Consider the following 25,090-nt stretch of genomic DNA (forward strand, 5'->3'; position numbering starts at 1 on the left):
GTGGCTGTGGTGCCTGACACACAGTAGGTGCTTAGATCACAGCCGGTGCTTAGCCGTGACACATTTTTCTGAACGTTGACTCTCAGCGGGAGTGTTCATCAGGGCACTGTTTCCAATTGGGATTGTGGTAGCAGCAGCTCTCCTGCTTTGGGCTGGATGTTTTCATAATCTGTTTCTGACCATCTCCCACCTTGCTTTCCTGAGGTCAACACATGCTTATGTGTTTATCTCACATTGTTGACCCCTCCATCAATAAATGAAATTGTACACTAACAAATTAAAATGAAGTTGCTGCCAGCTCAGCACCATGGTGGCCTGTCAGCACCCCGTCCTCCCTCCACGCCATTTTGTCCCCCGAGTTTCCACTAAGTACAGTTTTCAGTCACAAGCCTCTGGGCTCTGTAGAGCTACGCCATGACTTTCAGCTTAACCCCATCTCTTCCTGCAAGTGGCTGCTTTATTCTTATAGCCAATGCGACGCAAAACTCGGGGGGCAGAAAATGATCTTCTATAACATTTATTAATGTCTTAAAAGCATATTTGTGCCCATCTGTTCCCGATAAGAAAGGAATCAGTGAGGCATACAACAAATCCAGTACAATGGGTTAATCAGCTCATTAACTGGTATTGGGTGCCAGCGATGTGCACCGTGGTGGGATCAACAGAGAATACACTTGAATACGTTGACTGGGCTGGGGCCCAGCTCAGGAGTGGAACACTTGTCTAGCATTTGTGAAACCCATCTTCAGACCCCAGGAACCGCAAACAAACAAGGAACAAAAAAACGACAAAGATTCTAATTCCCTTTAGATCTAGTTCTTTATCTAAGTTGGGTGGATGTAGTTTATTTCTCTAGATACTTGCTTAAACTATAAAAATAGTGATAGAAGAAAGGAGGGAGAGAGAGGAAGAGAGGGGAGGAGAGGAAAGAAGGGAGAGGACTAGAGGGAGGGAGAATTAGAAATAATGTTTTTAAAGTATCTTGTTTTTTTTTCCCTAACATGTACTATTTTTGTTGTTGTTTGTTTGGAAATAGGGTCTCAATATGTAGGTCAGGTGGTCTTGAACTCACAGAGATCCACCTGTCTCTGCCTCCCATTCGCAGAGCTTCACCTGTCTCGACTTCCTGAGTGCAGAACTTGGAGGGCTCCATGGTGGCACAAGACAACGGATACTCCGGGTGTGTGCCAGAAAAGAACCACGCAGGGAAAGGTCTGCCGTGTAAAAAGTGAAAACCTGAACTCTATGACACGCAGGAGACTAGAGCAATAAACAAGGACACATTCACAGTGTGCAATAATGACAGAGAAGGCCTGACTACCCACTGCAATATGGATGATCTTTAGTTGAAAGCATTAAAAAAAAAAAAAAAAGGGGCAATTCTGGGAGCTGGTGTAGCCCACACCGGCCGGAGAGAGCAGGCACAGGGCTATTTACCCTCAGAAGCTCACCTGCCTTCATGGGAGTGATGTCCCAAATGGGGGCTGAGCCGGGCCTCTCACACAGAGCATCCTTCGGAGGGAGGTAGAGGAGGAGGGGACAGGACACTGAGTTAACTGTCAGCACAGGGCACCTCCCATTGTTTCCCCATCGCTGTTTGGCACACACGGGAAGAAGCGACTAGCATGGTCCATGAAAGATCAACAGGATTTCTAGCAGAACAAAGAAACAAAGAAAGGACTGAGAACGTCAAAGAAACGAAGTGCTGATTCCTCTGCCGGCGTCTCTACAATACAGTACAGGGTTGCGCACGTGCTTAGGGAATAGAACAGCGTTTTAAGTGATGAAGCGGCTACTGCAGTCTAAGAGATGAACACATCCCACGCTCACCTGCCTTTCTGCGTATTTAAACGAAGTTGATAGCTATATCTCAATTATTTATGGAGAGAGAGTAAAGAGAAATAAATGACATCCGTTAGTATTTGGTATTTTCCGTGGGATTCATGCACTAAGAGTTTGAAAGCCTAACAAAAATTTTCTTTTATGTTGGCCATTTAGGAAAACAGTTAACACACATAACTTGCTTTAAGTTGCTTAGAACCTGGTAGTCTTGGCAAGTTTAAATTTTTATAATTTACATAGGGAGCTGAGCTCTAGAGAATCATGAAACTTCCTTGATCAGTAACAAAAACGGAGAATTTAGTATGGAAGTATAAGTTTAAAGGAAAAATGATATCCCTCTCTTAATTGGCAGGGTCTCATTATATAGCCCAGGTTGGCCTCGAACCTTTCTTTTTTCTATTAATTAATTTTTGAGAATTATTTTTGTTTTCTGTACGTGTGTGTTCCGCCAATTAAAGAATCTAAAAGTAGGACGGAAGTGTGCCCAGAGTCCGGGGGTGGGAGAGTGGCCCTCCACAGCCGTCCTATGATACCTGGGAAATCAAGCTCTTTTCTCGGGTTTCTCAAACCAAGTTCCAACGCGCACAGAAGCCGTAGGACAATTTTTAGAATCTAGAAAGAAAACCCCAGGGGAGGAGAGACTCTCCTGGCTGCCTGGAAGGGAGGAGAGTGGAGGAGAGGAGAAAAACAACCAAGCTACTTGAGATCAAGCACCCGGAGGTCAGCCACCTGGAGGCAGGCAGCGGCACCGGGAGGGGAGCGGTAGAGAAAGTTCAAGGAAGCCCAGAGCGTTGGTTGGGAGTTTAAAAGCAGGTCCTGGCTGACCGGAGAAAAGAAAAACAAATAGTTCTGTGTTCTGTGTCAAACCTCAGACGGGGAGAGGTCCCTGGTTCTCCGGGCAGCTCGGCTGGCTGATAGGGGCTGCACTGCGGGAGTCGGGGGGAGGGGAGTGAGGTCTGGACTGAAAAAGCGCTTGGTCTAAGGTGAGCGCTTGGTCTAAGGTGGGCCCCTAACCGCTGCGCTAGACTAACCCGTAAGACTGGAGACAGGGGCCTGTCTCCACCTAGAGGTAGATTCCGTTCATGACACCACCAGGCCCCGGAAACCCTCTGGCGCAATGGACTCTGCGAACATATAATGACAATTGTAGAAGGCACCCTAAACTTATTTTAGGGAGCTGAGGAGTACACAGTACTTTTCAGGGAGGAAGGGAGACCCTCACAGACACCCCAGGAAAGCTGTATCACTTGACCCAAGTTTTGTTTTCCATATTTTTGATTATTTTTATCTGTTTTGTTCATTTGTTTCCTTCTAGGGCTGGCTCACATTCTAGGCCAGAACACTAACACTAACCTACACACACTCTCTCTCTCTCTCTCTCTCTCTCTCTCTCTCTCTCTCTCTCTCTCTCTCTCTCTCTCTCTCTCTCTCACACACACACACACACACACACACACACACGCACACATCCCTGGCCTGACACGTTTATTTTTATGTAGAATCCCAATACACCAATCCTTATGCTGAATTCATTCTTTTGAAATGGTATGCTTTTAAGGGAATGAACTGTGACCACCTAGAAAGATGCGGTTGTTGACTCTTCAAAGGGCTCTGAGCAGACTGCTCACGGAGGCTGTGTGGCCAGCCTGCACTGTCTCCATGGGGCAGAACTGTGTTTCCAAGCAGCAGGATCACGAGAGAGAATTACCACAGACACGCCCCTTGACATCAGTGTCCTCCTCCCTTCCAGGCAGTGGTCCAACGTGCATTCTGGATTTCTTTTCCACCTGTCGGCACCTCTATCTCTTACTTCACAGGCTATATTCTGCACTGGTCTAGGCCCAAACTGGGCTGCTGTATTTGTGGCCATGAGGAACACAGCGAAGAATGTGATAGAGGTAGACGAGTGCAGACAGTTTGTCTCCAAAGGCGCTGGACCCTCCCTGGGGACTCAGGCCCCAGTCCCCTTCTTGGTATGTGCGGTATTTCAGTCCTGTCTTCACGAAGCACATGCATAGCCTTAGTGCTTCAATCCTCTTTCTTAACCCATAACAATTCCACTCATCGTCTCTAACTTTACGACATTCCCCTTTATTTCAACATTTACTTTCTCTGTGTTTGTGTCTGTGAGTGTGTGCCACAGCATGCCTGGGGCCCTCAGAGAACAATTTGCAGGAGTCAGTTCTCTACTTCCACCATGGGGGTTCCAAGGACCCAACTCAGGCCACCACAGTTGGTGACAAACACCTTTACCGGCTGAGCCCTCTTGCTGGCCCCATCTTCAGGAACATTCCCACCCTGCAGAACAAAATCCACCCATCAACAGTCTCTCCCGATCCCTTCCCCGTCCTCACATACCCAGCTCTCAAGAGCCGTCAATGTACTCTGTCTCTATGGATCTGCCTCTTCTGGTCATTTCCTAGCCTGGATTTAGACAAGTTGGCACTGGCTTCTTTCCTTTGAGTCTTCAAGGTTCGTCCATTCTGGAGCATGCGCCAGCACTTCATCCTCTCACATAACATTCCATTTAGAGATATGCGGCAACTTAGTGATCCGCTCATCTGCTGTTGGAAAGTTTTTTCTTTTCTTCTTTTTCCTTTCTTCCTTTTTTTTTGTTTTTGTTTTGGCTGCTACAAACAGCACTGTTGTGAACAACCCTGCGGAGATGGAATAGCATCTCTCCAGGAATGGAGTTACGTAGTGTGAGGTTTTAATGACAACGGATCCATAAGCGCTTACTTTTGGATGCTTTCTCTCTAGTTGGTAGAACTGTCTGGGAAGGACTAGGAGGCTTGGTCCTTCTTGGAGGAGGGGTGTCACTGAGATTTCAAAAATCCCAGGCCATTTCCATTTAAGGTTTCTTTCTGCCCCCTGCTTGTGAGCTCCAGCTCCAGCCTGCCATGCTTCCCATCCCAATCATGGATGCACTCTCTGAAACTGTAGGCAAGTTCCCAATTAAATGCTTTTAAAAAAGTTGTCTTGATCACCATGTTTCTTTATAGCAATAGAAAAGCAACTAAGACAGACACCCAGCTAAGAGAAAACTCTGAAGTAAAGAATGAGGGCTCCCAAGACACAGATTAGTGTCAGAAGGCTTGCCTAACGTGCACAAGGCTTCGGATGCAACCTGAGAAGGGGAGAGACCGGAAGAACTCTGTCCTCACTACTACACCAATGTATTCCAGGAGTGGGCATCTTACAAAAGCAAGGTTGATTGGACAAAGAGGCAGTGTTCTGTACGTCCAGCTACTCGGGAAGCCGAGGCACGAAGGACCGACCAGCCTGGAGCTTAGAACCCTAGACCAAACATGAACAACACATCCAGACTGCCTCAAACACTACTAAATTATAAATAAAACCAACGCTATTCTCCTGCTCCCACTACCTCCGCTCATCCCATTCCGCCTCCCAACGTGAGATGACGGAATACGGTGGCCCTCATAGAAACTGGCAACCCCTTGATCTTGTACTTCTCAGCCATCAGACCAGCGAGAAACACAATTCTATCCTTTATAAAGTATCCAGGTTATAGTATCAGCACAAGGTGAGCTAAGACCCTGGCTTCCATTCTCTTGCCATGATGAAACATCCTGACAAACAGCAACTTAAAAGAGAAAAGGGTTTGTTCAGCTTACAACTCCAGGTTACAATCCTCATCTGGGGAAGTCAAGGCAGGAACTTGACATTTCCAGCACATTACATCCCCAGCCAAGAGCATATGTATTCTGCAGTGTTCGGATGGAATGTTCTGTGGACATCTATGATGTCTTCTAACTCAGATGTTCCTCTGGTTATTTTTATTGAGGTAGCCTACTATTGATGAAAGGGGGATACTGAATTCTCCTGCTCTTACTGTACTGTTAATCTGTGTCTTTGCATGCAGCAATGTTTGTTTTATGAAGCTAGGTGCTTTGATGTTCCCTGATAGATTGTTCCTTTAATCACATGAAATGATTTTCTTTGACTAATTTTAGCTTAATTTTGTCAGTATTTGCTTGGAATGCCTCCCCCCCCCCACTTGGGACAGAGTCTTGGTACATTATGTAGCCCAGTGTGCTGGATAATTTTATATCAACTTGACACAATCTAAGGTCTGAAAAGTGGGAACCTCAATTGAGAAAATGCTTACATAAGATCCAGCTTTAAGTCATTTTCTTAATTAGTGATTAACGGGGGAGGGCCCAGCCCATTATAGGTGGAGACACCCTTGAGCTAGTGGTCCTTGGTTCTATAAAAAAGCAGGCTGAGCAAGCTATGGGGAGCAAGCCAGGAAGCAGCACCCCTCCATGGCCTCTGCATCAGCTCCTGCCTCCAGGTTCCTGCCCTGTGTGAGTTCCTGTCCTGACGTCCTACAGTGCTATGGAAGTGTAAGCCAAATTAATCTTTCCTTTTTAAGTTTCTTTGATCATGGTGTTTTATCACAGCAATAGAAACCCTGATTAAGATCCTCAGGCTGACCTGAAACTCACAGTAACCCTCCTGCCTCTGCCTCTCAGGTAATAGGATTACAGGTGTATACTCTCATACCTGGTCTGAATCTGCCATCCAAAAATAAGCAATCCCAGGAGGGGCATTTATTGTCTTTATCTATGTATGCACTGAGGGCACACTGAAATGCCCAGCAGGCTCCTGCTAATAGATCCATAGTCACAGAGATGAACATGGCTAAACTCAGTGCATCACAAAACAAAAAACTCCCCACCAAACACCAAAGAGTCACAAATGTGAGAAAGGGGCTTCAGGGAACAGGAGTATAGCAGAGGTGGAAGGCGCATTCGAGGATCATTACAGTAATCAGAGTGTACATTGTATTTGTATGAACTTATCAGAGAACAAACAGTACATATATATATATATATATATATATATATATATATATTTTTTTTTTTTTTTAACCCACAGGCTACTTCATTAAGATTTAACTTGAAATCCAACTTGATTACAATTTCTCCCTTCCAAATTCCAGTCTGGAACTTGATGAAGGGTCAACAAAAAGTCAATACCTATTGTCAGGTCCTCAGGCTTTGGAAGGACATCAGTGTCGAGGCTTCAGTTAGAAATTCCCCATAGGCTCCTGTATTTGAACACTTGTTACACTGTTTGGAGAGGCTGTGGACCATTTAGGAGATGGAGGAAGTATGGTCACTGGGGGTGGGTTCGAGTGTTTACGGCCGTGTTCTGCTTCCCGTTGCCTCTGTCTACTGCATGTTTGTAGTGATCTCTCAGCTTCCCGCTCTGGCTGCCCACACTCACACCTTCCTCACCACCATGGACTCACCCTTTAGAACCATAAGCCAAAATAAACTCTTCCTTCTGTAAGTTACTTCTGGTGGTGGTGATTTACCACAGCAACAGAAAAGGAATAAACGTCACTTGTTCACCTCTAAGGGGCCTTATCTGGCTTGTCTGTGGCCTAGGACACCATCAAATTCATATTAACCCTGCTAAGAACTGGAATTATGCCCAAGAACGTTTATTTCAATTTTACATCACTTTAAACAATCCTCCTGCTATCAAGTGTTTCAGATTGTCTTCAGCTTTGCTTTTGGCACTTATTGTTGTTGTCCTGGCTATTAAACAGATAATGTCTACAGTGTTTGCCATATAGTACTCTTGGCTATTAATATAGAAGCTATCATAATAAGTATTTTATGACGTTTTATAAATCACTTAAGTGTTTATGTAATAATAATGAATATTCAATATTAATAAAACAATACAGAAAAGCAACCATTATCCCAGGCTCCCACACACAAAGGTACACAAACACATGACAGAAATGTATAGACATGAATGCAGCTTAAAGTCACATATGTTTACATGGTGATGTATCCCTCAATATTATACTGTGGAATTCTTTCCTTGTCCGTATATTTTTCATTACTATTTTGTTTTTAAAGCATGGTCTCATTTTGTATACTTGGCTGGCCTGGAACTTACGATGTAGACAAAGGTGGCTTCAAACTCTTGGAAATCCATCTGTTTCTGACTCCTAACTGCCTTTGATGCCTGGCCTAATTATTCTTTTTAATGAGTAAAGAGTGTTCCATTTTGTACACAATTAACACACCAACATATATATATATATATATATATATATAATTTTTTCACTTATATTAAATTAAACATAAAATTCTTTTTACTGTTACTTTTTAAAACCTCATTGGCCTTATTCTATTGTGGTTAAAAGCACTTGGTCTGAAATCTACTCTTAAAAAGATTTCAAGGGCACAATATAGTATGATTGGCTCTAAGAATGATGTAGAAGGCAGATCTCTAGAACTTACTGACTGTGCTTAAGTGAAACTGCACAGCCATTGATTAGTTATTTATTCCTTCACCCAGTCCCTGGCAACTATGTCTTCCTTTTTTATTTTTTTTGTCTTAAGAAGTTGACCATTTTTCATATCTCATGGAAATGAAATCGTTAGCATTTATTTTTAAATTACTGACTTATAAGCACTCCACAGTTGTCATGAAAGCTGTCGCCAAAATCCGAAAGACAAATGATGCTGAGATATAGAATAATCTGAACCTTCATACACTGTTGGTCAGACCTAAAATGGTGCAGTTGTACATACGGAAAACGGCAAAGCTGTTTTTTAAAAACTAGTAAGAGAACGACCAGATCCAGACAATACGCTTCTGGGTGTTTATGTAAAACAACTGCAACCAGGGCTGTGGAGACAGCTCAGACAGTGAAGTGGTTGCCCCGTAGTGAGTTCAAGCCCCAGAGCCCACGTAAAAGCCAGGCACTGTGGCGCGTGCGTGTGTGCGTGCGTGCGTGTAAGCCCTGCACTGGGCAGATGGAGGCACACAGATGCTCAGGGCTCTGGAAGCCAGCCTGGTGGAATTAGTGAGGTCCCGGACAGCTGAGAGACCCTGTGTCCAAAAACAAAGTGGGCAGCACCAGATGACCCTGAGGTTGACCTCTGGCCTTCACATGAACATGCACACACACACACAAAAGAACTGAAATCAAGATCCTTAACAGAGATCTGCATTCTCATGTACAACATATTCACAAAAGCCAAGCTAGGGAAACCACCCCAGTGCGGATTGGCAAATGAATGAATAAATGTGAAATTCACACAGAATGGAATATTATTCACCTTTAAAAATAAAAAACCCGGTATGGTGGTAGACACATGTAATCCTAGCACTAAGGAAAACGGAAAGATCTTGAATTCAAAGTTGACCTAGGCTGCATAGCAAGGGATTGTGTCAAAAAGGTTTAAAAAAAAATAACAGAATTCTACAATAAAGATATAACAACATGAATGAGCTGTGAAGACATCATGCTAACTGAAATAAACCAGCTTTTGTTTCTGATAAATTATTCAGGATGATTCCCCAGGACTAGAATTAATAGGTCTGTATCTCACAACATCATCATCTTGAGAGTTTCGAGAATAAAAATAGCTGGTGAGAAGACATGGGTACCAAAAAAAAAAAATATTCTCACAATGTGTCCATCCTCTGTCTTGTCTGGAGCTGACAAGGCAGAAAATGCTCCAGCACTGAGGTAGACAGGTTTGCACACACACAAGCAATGTTGACAGGAAGAAAGGTATCTTGCTCTCTAGCTACTCTATTCATATGACAAAACACCACAATCAAGTCAACTCATGAAAGGAAATATTTAATTTTGGCCTCACAGTTGCCCAGTGTTAGAGTTCATGGCCATCATGGCAGCAGGCAGGCCTAGAGCTGGAACAGTAGCTGAGAGCTTACATCCTTATCCACAGGTTGGTGGCAGAGAAAGCTAACTGAAAATGAGCTTTTGAAATATCAAGGCCCAACCCAGGTGGCAACCCAACAAGGCCACATCTCCTAATCCTTCCCAGAGAGCTCTACCAGCTGGGGCCAAGAATTCAAATACAGGAGCCTATGGGGCCTTTCTTAGTCGGGGTTTTATGGCTGTGAATAGATGCCATGACCCCTGCAACTCTTATAAAGAAAAACGTTTAATTGGGGCTGGCTTACAGTTTGGATGTTTAGTCCATTATCGACATGGTAGGAAGCACGGTGGCACACGGGTAGACATGGTGCTGAGAGTTCTGCTTTTGGATAGCAGGAAGAGAGAAGTGAGCCACCAGGCCTGGCTTGAGCTTCTGAGACCTCAGAGGCCCTCTCCCCAGTGACACACTTCCTCCAACCTAATAGCTCTACTCTCTATGGGTCTATGGGGGCCATTTTCATTCAAACCAGCACAGGTGTCAAGGCAGAAAGTGTTCCAGCACTAAGACTTGTGTCCATACAAGAGATGTTGCCACGAAGGAAAACACCTTGCCCTCTGGCTAGCTCCTACAGTTCATGTCAGTGGGAAAGAAACACTGCATACATGCCAGTTGGGCAGATGAAAATATGGTGGATGGATGAATGCTAGACAGCCAAGCTGCTTGGACAAAGATTTAGTCTCTATAGCTTTGCTGAGAAACAGGATTCACCTACTGACTTCTCAAGTGAGAAGCTCTTTCCAGCTCTTTCTAATGAAAACCAGCCCTCTGCACTCAGTCAGGCCCATCTTGGCATGGCCCTCCCGACTCATGTCTCTCCAGCCTCTTCTGACTCAGCTGATACCCACCGTCAGCTCCCCAATTATAAACCAAGCTCTTCAGTTACCTCCCAAAGCAGGTGTTCACCATCGTTAGTGTCTCCCATGGCACCTCCTCTTTTCTGACCTTTTCCTTTTGGAAGTTCTTTGAGGTCTCCTAGTCCTTCAACCAACAGCTAACTCTTGATTTTTCTGAAACTGACTTGCACAATGCCATTGTGTTAATACAAGAACAACCTTATGAAGGCAGTGGAAGCTATCACTCTCTTCTGGGCATATTTTCCAGTGGTATGCCAGAGTGGCTCATACAGGACCTAGGCAGCTCAACATTGTGTGAAGTGTTTACACTAGAAAGCCAACAAATTCTCCTTATCAGACTCCCCCGCCCCAAAATTGTACGCAATTGACCTTCAGCAAATATTACCCCACTTCCTGTCGGCACTACCCCTTAATATAAACATGCAATTCTTGGGAAATGGCAAGCAAAGCCACAAGTGACAGCATGAGAGGAGTGGAAGTTGCAGCCTGCTTTGCGATTTCATTCTTTGACAGCCCCAAGCTCCTGCTTTAACCTCCGCCTTCTATCCACTCCCAACCTAGGCGGCTGTAAACAAATCTCCTCCTTTTTTTTTTTTTTTTTAACATTCACCACTTCTAATTATATTATTAAGGGCAAGAAATTATGAAACAGATGCAGTGGACTAAACAGGGACACACACACACACACACACACACATGCGCTAAGGACCACTTCCTCTCTGAAATAAAATGGCTTAAGGAGCCATTATAGACATTAGCAAGAAAAACTCTGCATCCTGGAACATTTTTCCCCAAACTCCAGCAGAAGCAGCAGCAGGGCTCAGGAGCCTTAGGCAATGTCCACTGAGCCAGAACTAAGCCTTTGCTTTAATGAACAGTTGGAGAGAGAAGGTTCAAGTTGTCTGTTCTGACCTACATTGCCTGTGGACAAGGCAGCAGTGTGTAAAGCCGGCAGAATCTGAGGGAAGGTGACTAGAATAGTGATGGGATTAGAGTTTAGGTTTTAATATTCAGATCTCAAGAGTAATATTCCCAGCTTGCCAAGCATTCAACTTTCCTCATCTCTCCTCCTCTCCATCATCCAATGCTTGTAGCTCAACTCGAGACAACTCCCAAGAATTCCTCCCAAGTGCCACAGAGCAGTGTTTGTAATGATCTCATTGGTAACCAGACCACTCACGCTGGACTTGAGGATTTCACAGTGCGTATTGAAAAGGCAGATCTTGTCTGCGACAAGTAGGAAATTCTAACTGAAGAAGTAACCGTTGGCAGCAGAGCGCTGGTGTCTCAAACACTAGAGACTATTGCATAGAAGAGGAAACCTCAGCCTAGAAAGTCAGCGTCTCTGGACCTTTGTCTGATTCTATACAGGAGTCTGTGTCTCTCAACAGGGTTTCTCTGTGTAGCCCTGGATGTCCTGGACTCACTTTGTAGACCCGGCCTCACACTCAGAGATCTGCCTGCCTTCACCTCCTGAGTGTTGGGATTAAAGGCGTGTGCCACCATGCCTGGCTCTTTCTCCCTTTCGTTCATTTCTGAACATGTGGGAACTAGTTAAAAACAAACAAACAACAATGGAATACTACTCAGTAATTACAAATACAAACAAGGAAATCATGAAATTTGCATCAAATGGTAGGATCTAGAAAAGATCATCCTGAGTGAGGTATCCCAGGAGCAGAAAGACACACACAGTATATACTCACTTATAAGTGAGTACTAGACCTATAAGATAGGATAAACGTACTAAAATCTGTATACCTAAAGAAGCTAAGCAAGAAAGAAGACCTGACATAAGATGATCAATCCTCTCTTAGAAAGACAAATGGGATGAACATTGGATGTAGGAGAAAACAAGTAACAGGACAGGAGCCTACTTGCAGAGGGCCTCTGAAAGACTCTACCTAGCAGTGTATCAAAGCAGATACTGAGACTCATAATCAAACCTTTGGCAGAGTGCAGGGAATCATATGAAAGAAGGAGGAGTTAGTGAGACCTGGAGAGGACAGGAGCTCCACAAGGACTAAATGTATCTGGGCACAGGGGTCTTATTTGAGACTGTTTCTCCAACCAAGGACCATTCATGGATTTAACCTAGAACCCCTGCTCAGATGTAGCCCATGGTAGCTCAGTATCCAAGTGGGTTCTCTAGTAAGGGGAACAGGAACTATTTCTGACATGAACTCAATGGCTGGCTCTTTGATCTTCCCCCACCCCCGAGGGAGGAGTAGCCTTGCCAGGCCACAGAGGAGGACATTGCAGCCAGTTCCGAAGAGACCTGATAGCTAGGGGTCAGATGGAAGGGGAGGAGAACCTCCACTATCAGTGGACTTGGAAAGGGGCAGGGAGGAGATGAGGGAGGGAGGGGGGATTGGGAGGAAATGAGGGAGGGGGCAATGGCTGGGGTACAAAGTAAATAACCTGTGATTAATGTAAAAAATAAAAATTATTTTAAAAAAGACTAAGATGTAAGGTTCAAAGCTGTATTCCATTTTTGTTAGCTTGGTTTTTGAGACAGGGTCTTTCTATGGAGTACTGGCTGTCATGGAGCTCACCATGTAGGGTGGGCTGGCCTGGAAACTCAGAGAGAGCCTTCTGTCTTCCCTCCCCCTCCACCTGTGCTGGGATTAAAGGCATGCACCACCATGCCCAGCTAGTGCTTGTTTTATAAGCCTAGGAGTCCCGATGTTTGGCATATACATATTTACAAAGTATTGCATCTTCTTGATGAACTGTTCCTTTTATTAGTAATAATATGGAGGATGAGAACATGGCTCCAGGTAGGCGAGAGAGATGAAGAACAAACAACACAAAATAAAAATATATGTGTACAGAAACGTTACAATGAAGCCAACCATGCCTTTGTATAACTGAAAAAATAATTTAAAGGTCATCAAATAAATACAATTTTGTGAACTATATTTTTAAATAACCAAATGAATGTTTCAACTACAAGATTTCTTACTCAATGAATATTTATGTACCAGATAGTGTTCCCAGTACAAAGAATGAGTGCATGACACAAAATTGTTCCTAATTAAATAAATTGCAAAATGTTGACAATTCTTTTTTTGGTCCTGGTACTGTTTTTTGGCCCACAGCACCTGAAATCCTTGAAACCCCCCAGATGATGTTCTGGTACCATGTACTAATGAGGTGACTGGTGGCTGAGGATCCTGGAGAGCTTCAGATTGCAGCTAATGTTGGAGAAAGCCAACCGCAGGGTTACAGATCTGGAGTTCTGACCCCAGACTACCCCCATCTACAGGAAGAGAAGCAGACTAAATACAGAGCTGATTACTAAGGACCATACCTAATGTATTCTCCATAAAAGCCAGCTCGAGGGCCTTCTAGGTTCCCATAAACATCTGGAAGTGCCAGGAGAGTGTAGCATCCCAAACTCATGCAAGAGCTGTGTTCCTTCCCTCATCATTTTCCTATGCCTGTCTTCCATCAGACTGAGCATCTGTATCCTTTCCAATATTCTTTATAATAAAGAAGTTAGCATATGCTTCCCTGAGCTCTACGGCCATTCTAGCAAACGATCCAACTGAAGGAGTGGAGCATGGGGTCTCAGCCAGTCAGTCAGAAGCACTGGATGTGTAGACTTCAGCTGACGGTCTTGTGGGACTGAAGCCCTAAACCCATGGAATCTGAGGCTACTAAGTTCAGGCAGGCAAGGTCAGAATTGAAAATCCTATAAGACACCAAGCTAGAGTCAGGGAACTGGTCTTTGTGGAAAAAATATCCAAACACCTGTCTACAGAGGTGTTCTGAGTGTTGAGAAACCAATGATTCCTTCCCACCCTGTGGACTTATTCTGGGAAGGTACCAGTGAAGTAACCAAAATGAGCCCTCCAGTTTGAAAATATCATAGAATACTGTTTCCTAGAATATCCTCTTCACTCTGCCAGCAAGAAATAGAAGCCCAGGGAGGGTAGAATCCTGCCTGAGACAAGTCCCCATTCTTCCCACCCTGCGATCAAGACTCTGTTCCCATGCAAGTAAGTTACAATTTAATGCCAGGTAAATAAACTTATGTTTAGTAAAACTTTGTGGAATTGTTCATTTCCATAGAATGCAGCCAGCTGGATCAGAAACCTGCTGGATCAGAAACCTAAATACCATCAAAAAGGACATGGTCAGCACATGGTCAGTACAGGGGGATGATGACATTGCCACCAAAGAACAGAAACAGAAACCAACTTACCTGCCATGCAGATGCTCATTTTTTTATCATTATTTATTAGTAGTAGTAGTACATTAATGTTTTGCTTACATACATGTCTGTGTGGGAGCATTGGATCCCCTGAAACAGGAGTTACAGACAGTTGTAAACTGCCATGTGGGTGCTGGGGATTGAACTTGGGTCCTCTGGAAGAACAGTCAGTGTTCTTAACTAATGAACCATCTCTCCAGCCCCCAGATGCTCATTCTCATTCTCTCTCGCCCCCTACCTACTCTCCTCTGGAATTTTATAGAGCCTCCAATCCAGAGATCCACCTATCCACCTGCCTAATCTCCCAAGTGCTGAGATTAAAGGTATGCACCACCATGCCCAGTGCTAGTTCTATATTTTTAAAACACCAAAGAATCCCAGTTACTGTGGCACCAAGCCTATCTGGGAGGTAGTTATTGAAAGTCACACTTTCTATAAACTTGAAAAGATTGAGATAAGTTTCTACTGTCCCAAAAAATATTTTTTAAGTAGGGACACATAATAATAACATATAAAATATGTTTATATGTTACAAAATAATTTATTGTGGCATTTTCTAGGCTGGCATTCATACAAACTTCATACAAAATAATTTATTGTGGCATTTTCTAGGCTGGTATTATTATACTGTGAATTTTTCCCCTCTTAATAACTATGAATCTAAAGAAATAAAGGAAAAAGCACTTCAACTAGTAGAGCTTACTAAATAAAATCTCCTTTCTGGGTTTATATCAGATAGTAGATTTACAAGTATACTGACACTGCTGAAAAAGAGAGTGACTCTATTACATAAGATATGGCAAAAAGGGCTCCCCCCAATGCTGTTCAACAACATTATGATTTAATAGTTTAATTATAGCTTAAGTTCTCATCTAAAAATTCACCAAAGAGTTAATGAATGGCTGTGTGGGTGGCAGTGCTGCTTAATTTGTACTCTGCCCAGTCATGGTACCTTGAAGAAAACTTCTCAAGATAAGCTACTTGATAACCCTCAAAACAACTCAATCAAGAAAGCCCAATTCCTCCACAGTGGTCCATAGGACTAGAAAAGATACACAACAAATTTAACAGTGAAACTTACACGATGAGGAGGCAAACCAGTCTTCACATTGTGATTTGTCAACACCAGTGTACCCTTATTCAATGGCTTTAAAGCATCACTTTACGGCTATGACCAAGAAATAATCATACCAGTTTAGGTTAAAAAGAAAAAAAGGAGCAAATCACATTAATCTACCAAAATGGAAAACACGGCCATTTCTTAACATACAGTTACCACTTCAAAACAAAACAATCAAATAAACAAAACAATCAAATAAACGAGACAAGAGGTCAAAACAGATTCTGAAACTAGAATCTAAAGAAAATAGCATGAGGGATGGCCACACATTAATCAGCAACTGAAGTATAATACAGACACAGCAACACTCATAATTCAGGAGTGTAAGATTGTTCAAGTGTAAACAGGTAACTTTAACAGGTGTCTATGTGAGGACAGACACAACACTCCATTTAAAACTTCTATCTAAATATTTTATTTCATATCAGTGTGTTCACATTGGTATACGGCAGAAGCCGCCCTGAAGGGAATTCAGCTTCAAAGCTATAGGTGCCAACTTCCCACCATATTTCAAAGTTCACGTCTCAAGAGCTTGTGGCCAGCTGTGTGGTTCAGTGCAGCGCTGGGACCCAGAGCTTCATTCTCAGCAGGCACAAGAGCAGGTGTAAATGGAAACAGGTTCTGGCAAGCACTGCTGTACTCTTCACACTGGGAACTAGAGCTCCCAAAGCTGCCATCGGGCAGTGCCTCAGAAACCTTTAGTAGAGTCCAGTGACACAAGAACAAAAGATCAATTGTATGAAGATAAAAAAGCAGCTCAGCTAGTAATAATTTTAATCAACAGACACAACTTATTCCTCGCTCCAGAGAGAGACTTCAGCTGCTTCTTCCTATCTATAGTAAGTAATCACTTCAAATAAAGAATGTTGAACTCCAACTCTGAGCTACTCGTGGTGGCACAGGCCCCTCTGATCCCAGTACTTCGGAGGCTGAAGCAGGATTCCAACTTCAAGTCCTACATGAACAGGTGCTAAAGTGCCTCTATGTATGAGCTAGGCTGACGCCCTTCATGCTTTGTTATTTCAGTTAAATCAAACTCAGCTATGCAACAGGTATCACATAGCAAGACCCTGTCTTCAAAAAAGAAAAAAGGCAAGATGTCTCAGCAGGTTAAGGCACTTGCTGCCTGATAATCTAAGTTCAATACTTGGGACCCATATAAAGTAGAGAATCAAATCCCAAAAGTTGTCTTCTTCCTTTCACACTCATGGCACAGACCTCTTCTCCCCAGTAAACAAAGGGGGAAAATTAAGAGGGGAAAAAATCACTCTAAAAGCTTTAAAAAGACAGTATTAGTTTTTGTTTTATTAGGGTAGCTTGCATCAAACTGAATATGTAGCCAGGGCTAGCCTTGAGCTTTTTGATTCTCCTGTGTCTTTTGATCCTTTTGAGTCCTGGAATTACAAGCATATAATACCATATCCAGGAAGTGGCTTTTACTGGTCACAGTAGCTCACATCACTAAGTGCTTCTCTGTATGAGCTAGGGGAGGCACTTCATGCTGTTATTTCAGTTAACTCAAAAGTCAACAACTATACAACTTGTACACCAGAGCTTAATAACGGGTAGAGCTCATAATATTCCCTGTACTCTGCCGAAGTTTGGCTATGAGTCTCAGCATCTTCTTCAATATCCTGCTGGGTAGAGTCTTTCAGAGGCCCTTCTGTGGTAGGCCCCTGTCCTGTTCCCTTTTTTTCCCTCTTCTGATGTCTATTCTGTTTGCCTTTCTGGACGAGGATTGATCATCTTACCCAGGGTCCTCCTCCTTGCTTAGCTTCTTTAGGTATATAGATTTTAGTATGATTATCTTATATTATATGTCTAATAACCACTTATAAGTGAGTATATACCATGTGTCTTTCTGCTTCTGGTATAGCTTACTCAGGATGATCTTTTCTAGTACCCACCATTTGCCTGCAAATTTCATGATTTCCTTGTTTTTAATTTAATTAATTGTTTTTAATTGAGTAGTATCCCATTGTCTAAATGTACCACAATTTCTGTATCCATTCCTCAGTTGAAGGACATCTAGGTTGTTTCCAGATTTTGGCTATTACGAATAAAGCTGCTATGAATATGGTTGAGCAAATGTCCTTGTTGTATACTTGAGCCTCTTTTGGATATATTCCTAGTAGTGGTATAGCTGAATCTTGAAGTAGCACTATTCCCAATTTTCTGAGAAAGCACCAGATTAATTTCCAAAGTGGTTGTGCAAGTTTACATTCCCACCAGCAATGGAGGAGGGTTCCCCTTTCTCCACATCCTCTCCAACATGTGTTCTCACTTGAGTTTTTGATCTTAGCCATTCTGATGGGTTTAAGGTAAAATCTCAGGGTTGTTTAGTGAGAGGGGAGAGATAGAAAGACCTAGAAGGGACTGGAGCTCCACAAGGAGAGCAACAGAACCAAAAAATCTGGGCCCAGGGGTCTTTTCTGAGACTGATAATCCAATCAAGGACCATTCATGGAGATAACCTAAATCCCCTGCACAGATGTAGCCCATGGCAGCTCAGTATCCAAGTGGGTTACCCTAGTAAGGGGAACAGGAATTGTCTTTGACATGACCTCAGTGGCTGGCTCTTTGATCAGCAACCCCTGAGGGGGGGGCAGCCTTACTAGGCCACAGAGGAAGACAATGCAGCCAGTCCCAATGAGACCTGATGGGCTAGGGTCAGTTGGAAGGGGAGGGATGTGGGGGGAGAAGAAGGAAAGAGGGCGGGATTGGGAGGGAATGAGGGATGAGGGCTACAGCTGGGATACAAAGTGAATAAACTGTAATAGTTTAAAAACAACAACAACAACAAAAGACAGATAAGCTAGGGGTGGATGGAACAGGTATCATCATAATAAAGGGTATATATAACAACAACAAAAAATGAGTAGAGCTGAGATCTGTATCCAGGCTGAGCTCTTTGACCTACTTAGAACGACATTGTAGAGATGCATATTTTGTTAGATCTTGCAAGATTATAAATCAGACAATGAAGAATCTTACCTTCACATTTTTAGTTTTTATAGTTTCATCCAACCTAGTGGCTATAGCAATTGCTTTCTCTTGCCTTGACTTGTCCAGAAAATACATCATTTTAGCACCTAAAATTCCAAGACAGTTGAAGATGAGTAACACCTAAGGCTCACATTTCATCTGACTTATACTGACCACTCACATGTGGCTTAAGGTGCTGAGTCAATCAGTGTGGGCTAGAGCAGGCATCCACAAACTCTGGGCAGCCAACTGGGACATCTCTTCCCAATGTCCTCCTATTTAGTAACATCTCACTTAAGTTTGGGGCTACAATGAGACTATGAATTACCACGGCAAAACTATCAGAGGAGCAGGTAAGTGCACTGGCTGCTCTTACAAGGATCCAGGTTTAGTTTTTAGCACCCACATGGCAGTTCACAACTATCTGTAACTTCAGTTTACCTTCTTCTGGCCTCCACAAGCACTTCACACATATGCACCACATACATGTAGGTAAACACTCCTACACATAATAGTTTAAAAAAGAAATTTTAAAACAAAACATTATCAAAGCTTTTTCCTCACAGAGAGTTATTAAACACTGAGGGAAGACTAATTTAACAACCTCTGTGCTTAGAAACAACGTGATTCAAAATAGAAGTCCAGGGCTATGCTATCCCAAGAAGTATTTCAGCCAGAGCCACTTTAGAAAGCATAGCACCTCAAAATAAAGCATCAGAAGAACAATTACTGTTACGAAGGAATATGATCAAGGAAGATGTTCTCATAATCACAAAAAAAAATTATTTTCTAAGCTATTTAAAATAAAACAAAACCCAGTTCATGCGTGTCCAGTAAACAATAAGGTCTGTGTTCAAATCACCACTGTATTCTTCTTAACCTGAAAGTAACTTTTATTCACCTGATGTAATTGTCATCTCTGAAGCTTACAGCCTCTTGTCTGCTAACCTAGGCCTAGTCCTAGAAGCTTCTAGGCCTAGAAGCTAATCTAATCTAGGCCTAGAATGTTTTCAGCCACTAAGACTTACTATTGAATAAGCTCTCACCCTTTCTAGCTCTTTCTAAACTTTGGCTGGCTTGTTCAACTCAGCTGTTCTGGCTCTAACTCCTTTCCTAGATAACTGATTCAAACTGGCTTCTCTATCGAATTCTGACTGAACTAATCTGCTTGGCCTCAAACTAACCCTAGCAATCTGTTCTAATCTTATGGCTCCTTCTCATTCTCTGGCTTGTTCTCTTTTCAACCTCTCTCAGTAAAACTTTCCTGGTAAGACTGCCATGCAACTCCAGGAACTGAACTGCCACAAATAACTCCACTGCACTGCCTCTCAACTCACTGACTCAATGAACTACTTGAACAAAACTGACTAGAACTTAGAGATCTGCACGCCTGCCTCCTGAGTGCTGGAATTAAGGGCATGTACCACCAGGCCTTTTTTTTTTTTTTTTTACTTGAAACTTGCTCTAACCAGACTGGCCCTGAATTCAGAGATTTGCTTGCCTCTATCTCTTGATACCAAAGGTGTATCTATATTCCAGCTGGATCACACCGACCTAGAAGGACTCTGGATATGACCTCTTGCCAGGGCAGCCATGCTCTGATTTAAAATTCTTCTACATCTTCAACTGTGGGAGAGTAGACTCATTGAAACTCTCGTGGCAATTAATGGCTACATTAGGCATTAATTTCAGATATTGTAGTGAGTATGTGATGAACTCTCATGAATTTGATTTGTATTTACCTGATAATAAATGATATGGCATCTTTGTAAATGTTTTTATTTGCCAGTGTACATATAACTGACATTTTCCCCAGTCTAATGCTTACATTTTTATTTTATTTTCATTACACTGTGGATGTGCACAAGCTTGGGATTTTGATGATTCTCACTTTGTGCTTTTATTCTTTTATTACAGTTTTGTGAGTATATGTATGTGTCCCAAGAACTCTATCCCCAATTAGAAGCTTTGTTTGTTTGTTATCAGCCAGGGTTTCTCTGTGTGTAGCCTTGACTGTCCTGGAACTCACTATGTAGACAAGGTTGGCCTCTGAAGTCACAGAGCTCTGCTTGCCTCCATGGGATTAAAGGCATGCATCACCACACCTGGTAGGTTTGTAGTTTTTGCTCTTCCTTTTACGTCTAAGGCATATCTTGATTTTTTTTTTCCTTAGATTTTAAGGAAGAGAGTCAATTAACATTATTAACTTTAACAATCTGATCTAGTTGTTTTAAAATCATTTGTTCAAAATACTCTTCTTTGCGTTGCATCACTATTGGCTCCTGTTTTCTCAGATTTAAACTGGAGGGTGAGTGAGATGACTCAGGTAGTAAAAATATTTGTTACCAAGCCTTAAGACCTAAATTTGATCCCCAGACCCCACTCAGTGGGAGGAGAAAACAAATTTCAACAAATTGTCCTCTGAATTTCACATATATTTGTCAGAATTTTTTGAGAACTCTATACATATTAACTTACAGTTACAAAATGATCTTTTGATTGTTTTATTTTTACATAGTAGACATTTTTCTTTTTCTTAAAATATTTCAAAAACTATTTCTCACAATTATCAAAAAGAAATGTTTTATATTAACTGGCTTCTCTAAAAATTATTACTTTGAAAATTATTATTATGATGATGATGATTATTTGTGTGTTTCTGCATTGGGATTTATGCACAGGTACCCACAGAGGCCAGAGGTGTTGAATCCCTGGAGCTGGAGTTACAGGTGCTTGTGAGTTGCCTAATGAGATGTTCGGAATCTAACTCAGATCATCTGGAAGAGCAATGAATGCTCTTAACAGCCGAGCTGTCTCTCCAGCACCTGTCCTCTGTCTTAAATTCTTCTCCGCTTATTCTACCTAGAAATCTAATTTTTTTAAATGTAAGTATTCCTTCAATATATAATGGAGACTTCTGCTTTAACAACAAAACTGGGACAACATTTATTAATAAACATATAGTTTAAAGTAGAGCACAGATAATTTTGATACATTTTTCATTTTATCTCCAACTCCTTTTTTATCATCGATCATCTAGTCTTCATTAATGCTGCCCTTGATATTTTAGAAATTTGTGTAGGCTGCCTAAAATCTTTCCCATAACAAGACAGGATACAAATATATTTTCAAGACAGAAAACACGTAAAGCAAGGCCCAGCTGGTAGCATACTTGTTTAACCTGCATGGGGCCTGGGCTCAATCTCCAGCACTGCATAAAGTCAAACGTAATGGCATCTGGCTAAAGCGTCAGCATTCAGGATGTGGAAGCAATAAAAAGTTCCAGGCCAATCCATACAACTTTAAACTCATCCAAGAGCATACCAGTGACAGAGATTTGAGAAAAAAATAACTCATAATCTTAGTATCCAAAGTCAATGTTAAAGTTTTGGTATGAACTTCCTTTCAGCCTTTTCCCAGCGGTATTTTTATCAGTTGAGACTTACTGTTTGCTCATCTCTACATATGTATTATGAAAGTTAATTATAACTAGGTATATGTAATCCCAGCACTTAAGTCAAGCAGGAAGATTAAGCCCTGTCTCAGCTACATACTAGGTTCAAAGGCAGCTGGGCTACATGAGATCTTATCTCAAACAATAAAGTTTGTTTGTTTTTTTTTTTTTTTTAAAAACAGCTGTTAATCACTGTTGTTATAAATTATTTGAGTCTTACTAGGGCACAGAGAAAGACAATGCAGCCAGTCCTGATGAAACCTGATAGGCTAGGGTCAGAGGGAAGGGGAGAGAGGACCTCCCCTATCAGTGGACGTGGGGAGGGGCATGGGAGAAGATGAGAGAGAGAGGGTGGGATTGGAAGGGGACGAGGGAGGGGGCTACAGCTAGGATACAAGGTGAATAAACTCTAATTAATAAAATAAATTAAAAAATAAAGTATACTAATAAATAAATCATTTGAATACACACTGCTTTAAATGACTTCCTGGTATTACATTCTGCCATTTACCATTGTTTCCCATATCTCTGATCATACACTTATTTGTTCATTCTCTTCCCACACAATTTAAACACATTACAGTAGATATCTTTGCACTGAAAGCTCTTTGGAATAATTTTGTTTGAGCCAGGGTTTGTGTGTGTAGCCAACTAAGACTAACCTCAAACTTATAATCCTCTTGCACCAGCATCTGGAGTCCTGAGACTACAGGACTATTACCACCCGCAGTGATCACTTGATAAAGCTATTTACAAAGTATGATATAGAATCAAAAGGCATAGGTAATGCACAACTTTTTCAAAAATATTTTTATTTGTATTTTATGTGTATGTGCTTTGCCCACGCTCATAGTGTGTGTGTGTGTGTGTGTGTGTGTGTGTGTGTGTGTGTGCGCGCGCGTGCGCTCTGTGCATGGCTGGTGCACACAGAAGTCAGAAGAGAGCAATGGATCCCCTGGAGCTAGAATTAAGGATGGTTTGTGAGCCACCATGGGGTTTTGAAAACTGAACCTGGGTGACTTTAGTTTGTGGTGACACAGAACCAGACAGCACATGTAAACAATCCGTGTAACTGCTCACATTATTCTCACACTGAATTTTGTTGTAATATTTCATCTGTTGCCCAGCAAATTTTTGAGTAGGAAAGCGAAAGGAAATTGAACCTTTGTGGGAGGTTGAAATAAAGCTCTAAAAAAGCAAAAGTGGATCCAAATGACAAAATTATATCTAATACAGTCAACACTACAAAGGTTAGAAGCCGAACTCAAGGCTAGGAGTGTGCAGTTGAGTGAAAAAGCACATGCCTAGTGTATGTAAGGCCGAGTTCAACCTCCTGCACCACAGAAAACGAAACAACAATAACAGACATATGCAAACCTCAATTCAAAACAATGTGTTGCCTTTTCTAAAATATATTTCAAATGCCAGCAGGTGGGTGTCAATGTTATCAGCAGTAAGGGTCTTTAGAGGAGTGAGAAATTTGATGCTTCTAATGGCTTGTTGACCTATTTTGAAGCAAAAAGAAAAAATTTTATATTTAAAAATCAGGTACACAAGCCAAATTCCCCTCAAGTTTATAATACAGATATGTAATAGCCTGCATACTTTATCCATAGCCAGATGAGCATAAAAGTGTTTAAAAATTATCACCTGCACACAGATTCAAAGTATGTGCTCAGGGGATGAAGAGATAGCTCATCTGTTGTAAGGACCCGGTTCCCAGCACCGTGGTAGGCAGCTCGCAACACCTGTAACTCCACCTCCAGGAGATCCAGTGCCCTCTGTTGTTATAGAAAGAAAGAAAATCTCAGTTGTTCGATTTTACCAAAAAAGACTCGGGAGCCAGATGTTGGGGTAAAACTACTAGCTCTGAGGCAGAGAAAGCACCCAGCTGATCTTCCTACTCTACCGATGTTCCAGAAGGAAAAAGGCCTTCCTACTTAGCTCACACCCCAGACAGAAAAAGCCCAAAGTTCCTTCTTTTTCTCTACATCACTACATCATCTTAATTACCCTTTTCTCATTGCCCCTCCGTTCTGTTTACTCTGTCAGCTGGTTTCGTGCTCTGGCTTTTTTTTTTTTTTTTTTTTTTTTTTGAGACAGGGTTTCTCTGTGTAGTTCTGCCTATCCTGGACTCACTTTGTAGACCAACACTTGATCCAGGGTTAACTTTACTTAATCTTGTGTACAGAAATCTCTTGATTAAAGGTGTGCGATTAAACCCTGAAACACTCCACAACTAGAAGTTTTTACAGTTCACAATTTTGGGGTTCATAATGGGATCAAATATCCTGCTACAGCTCTCTACTGGCCTCCGTAAGCAACCCCTTCACACACATATAAATGCACAAATAATAAAATGGATTTTTTTTTAAAAAAAAGGTACATTGCCAATATTTCAAAATAGAAATAGCAACATTATTTTTGTAATTTTAAATTAAGGGTAGTTTTACACAAATGAGAAACTACTTGAAATAATTCCACCGAATTTATCAAATTATACACCAAGTGCCTTATATATTACACCTTATATGTTACAAATGTCAAAAGAAAGGAGGCAAACTTCATAGCCAGGAAAAACGTAATGCCAAATTTTACATATTTATTAGACTATAGTAAGTGAATCATACTTAATACTTCTGTAAATCTGGACCCCAAATAACAACATTTTGACAATATCTTGGGGATGAAGTACTGTGTTTAGTGCTAGACCATTTAGGCAGTAAGACACATCAAACCAATGATTCCACTCTGAACACAATTATATTGATGCTACAACAAATTCTAAGCCCTGGGTGTCTTTAAAAACTCCTTTCAGCTCTGTAGATTAAGCCCACACTGGTCTGCCCACCAGGCTGAAAATCAAGGTGTCAG

The 25,090-nt window shown here is 42.0% G+C and overlaps 1 protein-coding gene and 1 long non-coding RNA gene across 3 annotated transcripts in view; both read right to left on the minus strand.

The window, feature by feature from the left end:
* Positions 1-660: 660 nt before the first annotated feature.
* On the minus strand, positions 661-10,581 carry LOC132656646 (uncharacterized). 2 transcript variants are annotated; one of them, XR_009594364.1, is made up of 3 exons: positions 10,468-10,581; positions 1,452-1,652; positions 661-1,214 (listed from the first exon to the last, which is right to left on the minus strand). It is a non-coding gene; the product is annotated as an uncharacterized LOC132656646 (long non-coding RNA). The 2 variants fall into 2 exon arrangements; XR_009594365.1 differs by lacking the exon at positions 10,468-10,581 and adding an exon at positions 2,710-2,816.
* A 5,649-nt stretch (positions 10,582-16,230) lies between these two features.
* The window catches only part of Naa16 (N-alpha-acetyltransferase 16, NatA auxiliary subunit), a 35,499-nt gene continuing 26,639 nt past the window's right edge, over positions 16,231-25,090 (minus strand). The window contains 3 exon segments of the mRNA XM_060390657.1: positions 16,231-16,486; positions 18,773-18,869; positions 23,617-23,705. Of these exon segments, the coding sequence (XP_060246640.1) occupies positions 16,288-16,486; positions 18,773-18,869; positions 23,617-23,705 (385 nt within the window). The 3' untranslated portion in view covers positions 16,231-16,287.

Source organism: Meriones unguiculatus, chromosome 9, assembly GCF_030254825.1.
Source record: "Meriones unguiculatus strain TT.TT164.6M chromosome 9, Bangor_MerUng_6.1, whole genome shotgun sequence".
Lineage (NCBI taxonomy): Eukaryota > Metazoa > Chordata > Mammalia > Rodentia > Muridae > Meriones > Meriones unguiculatus.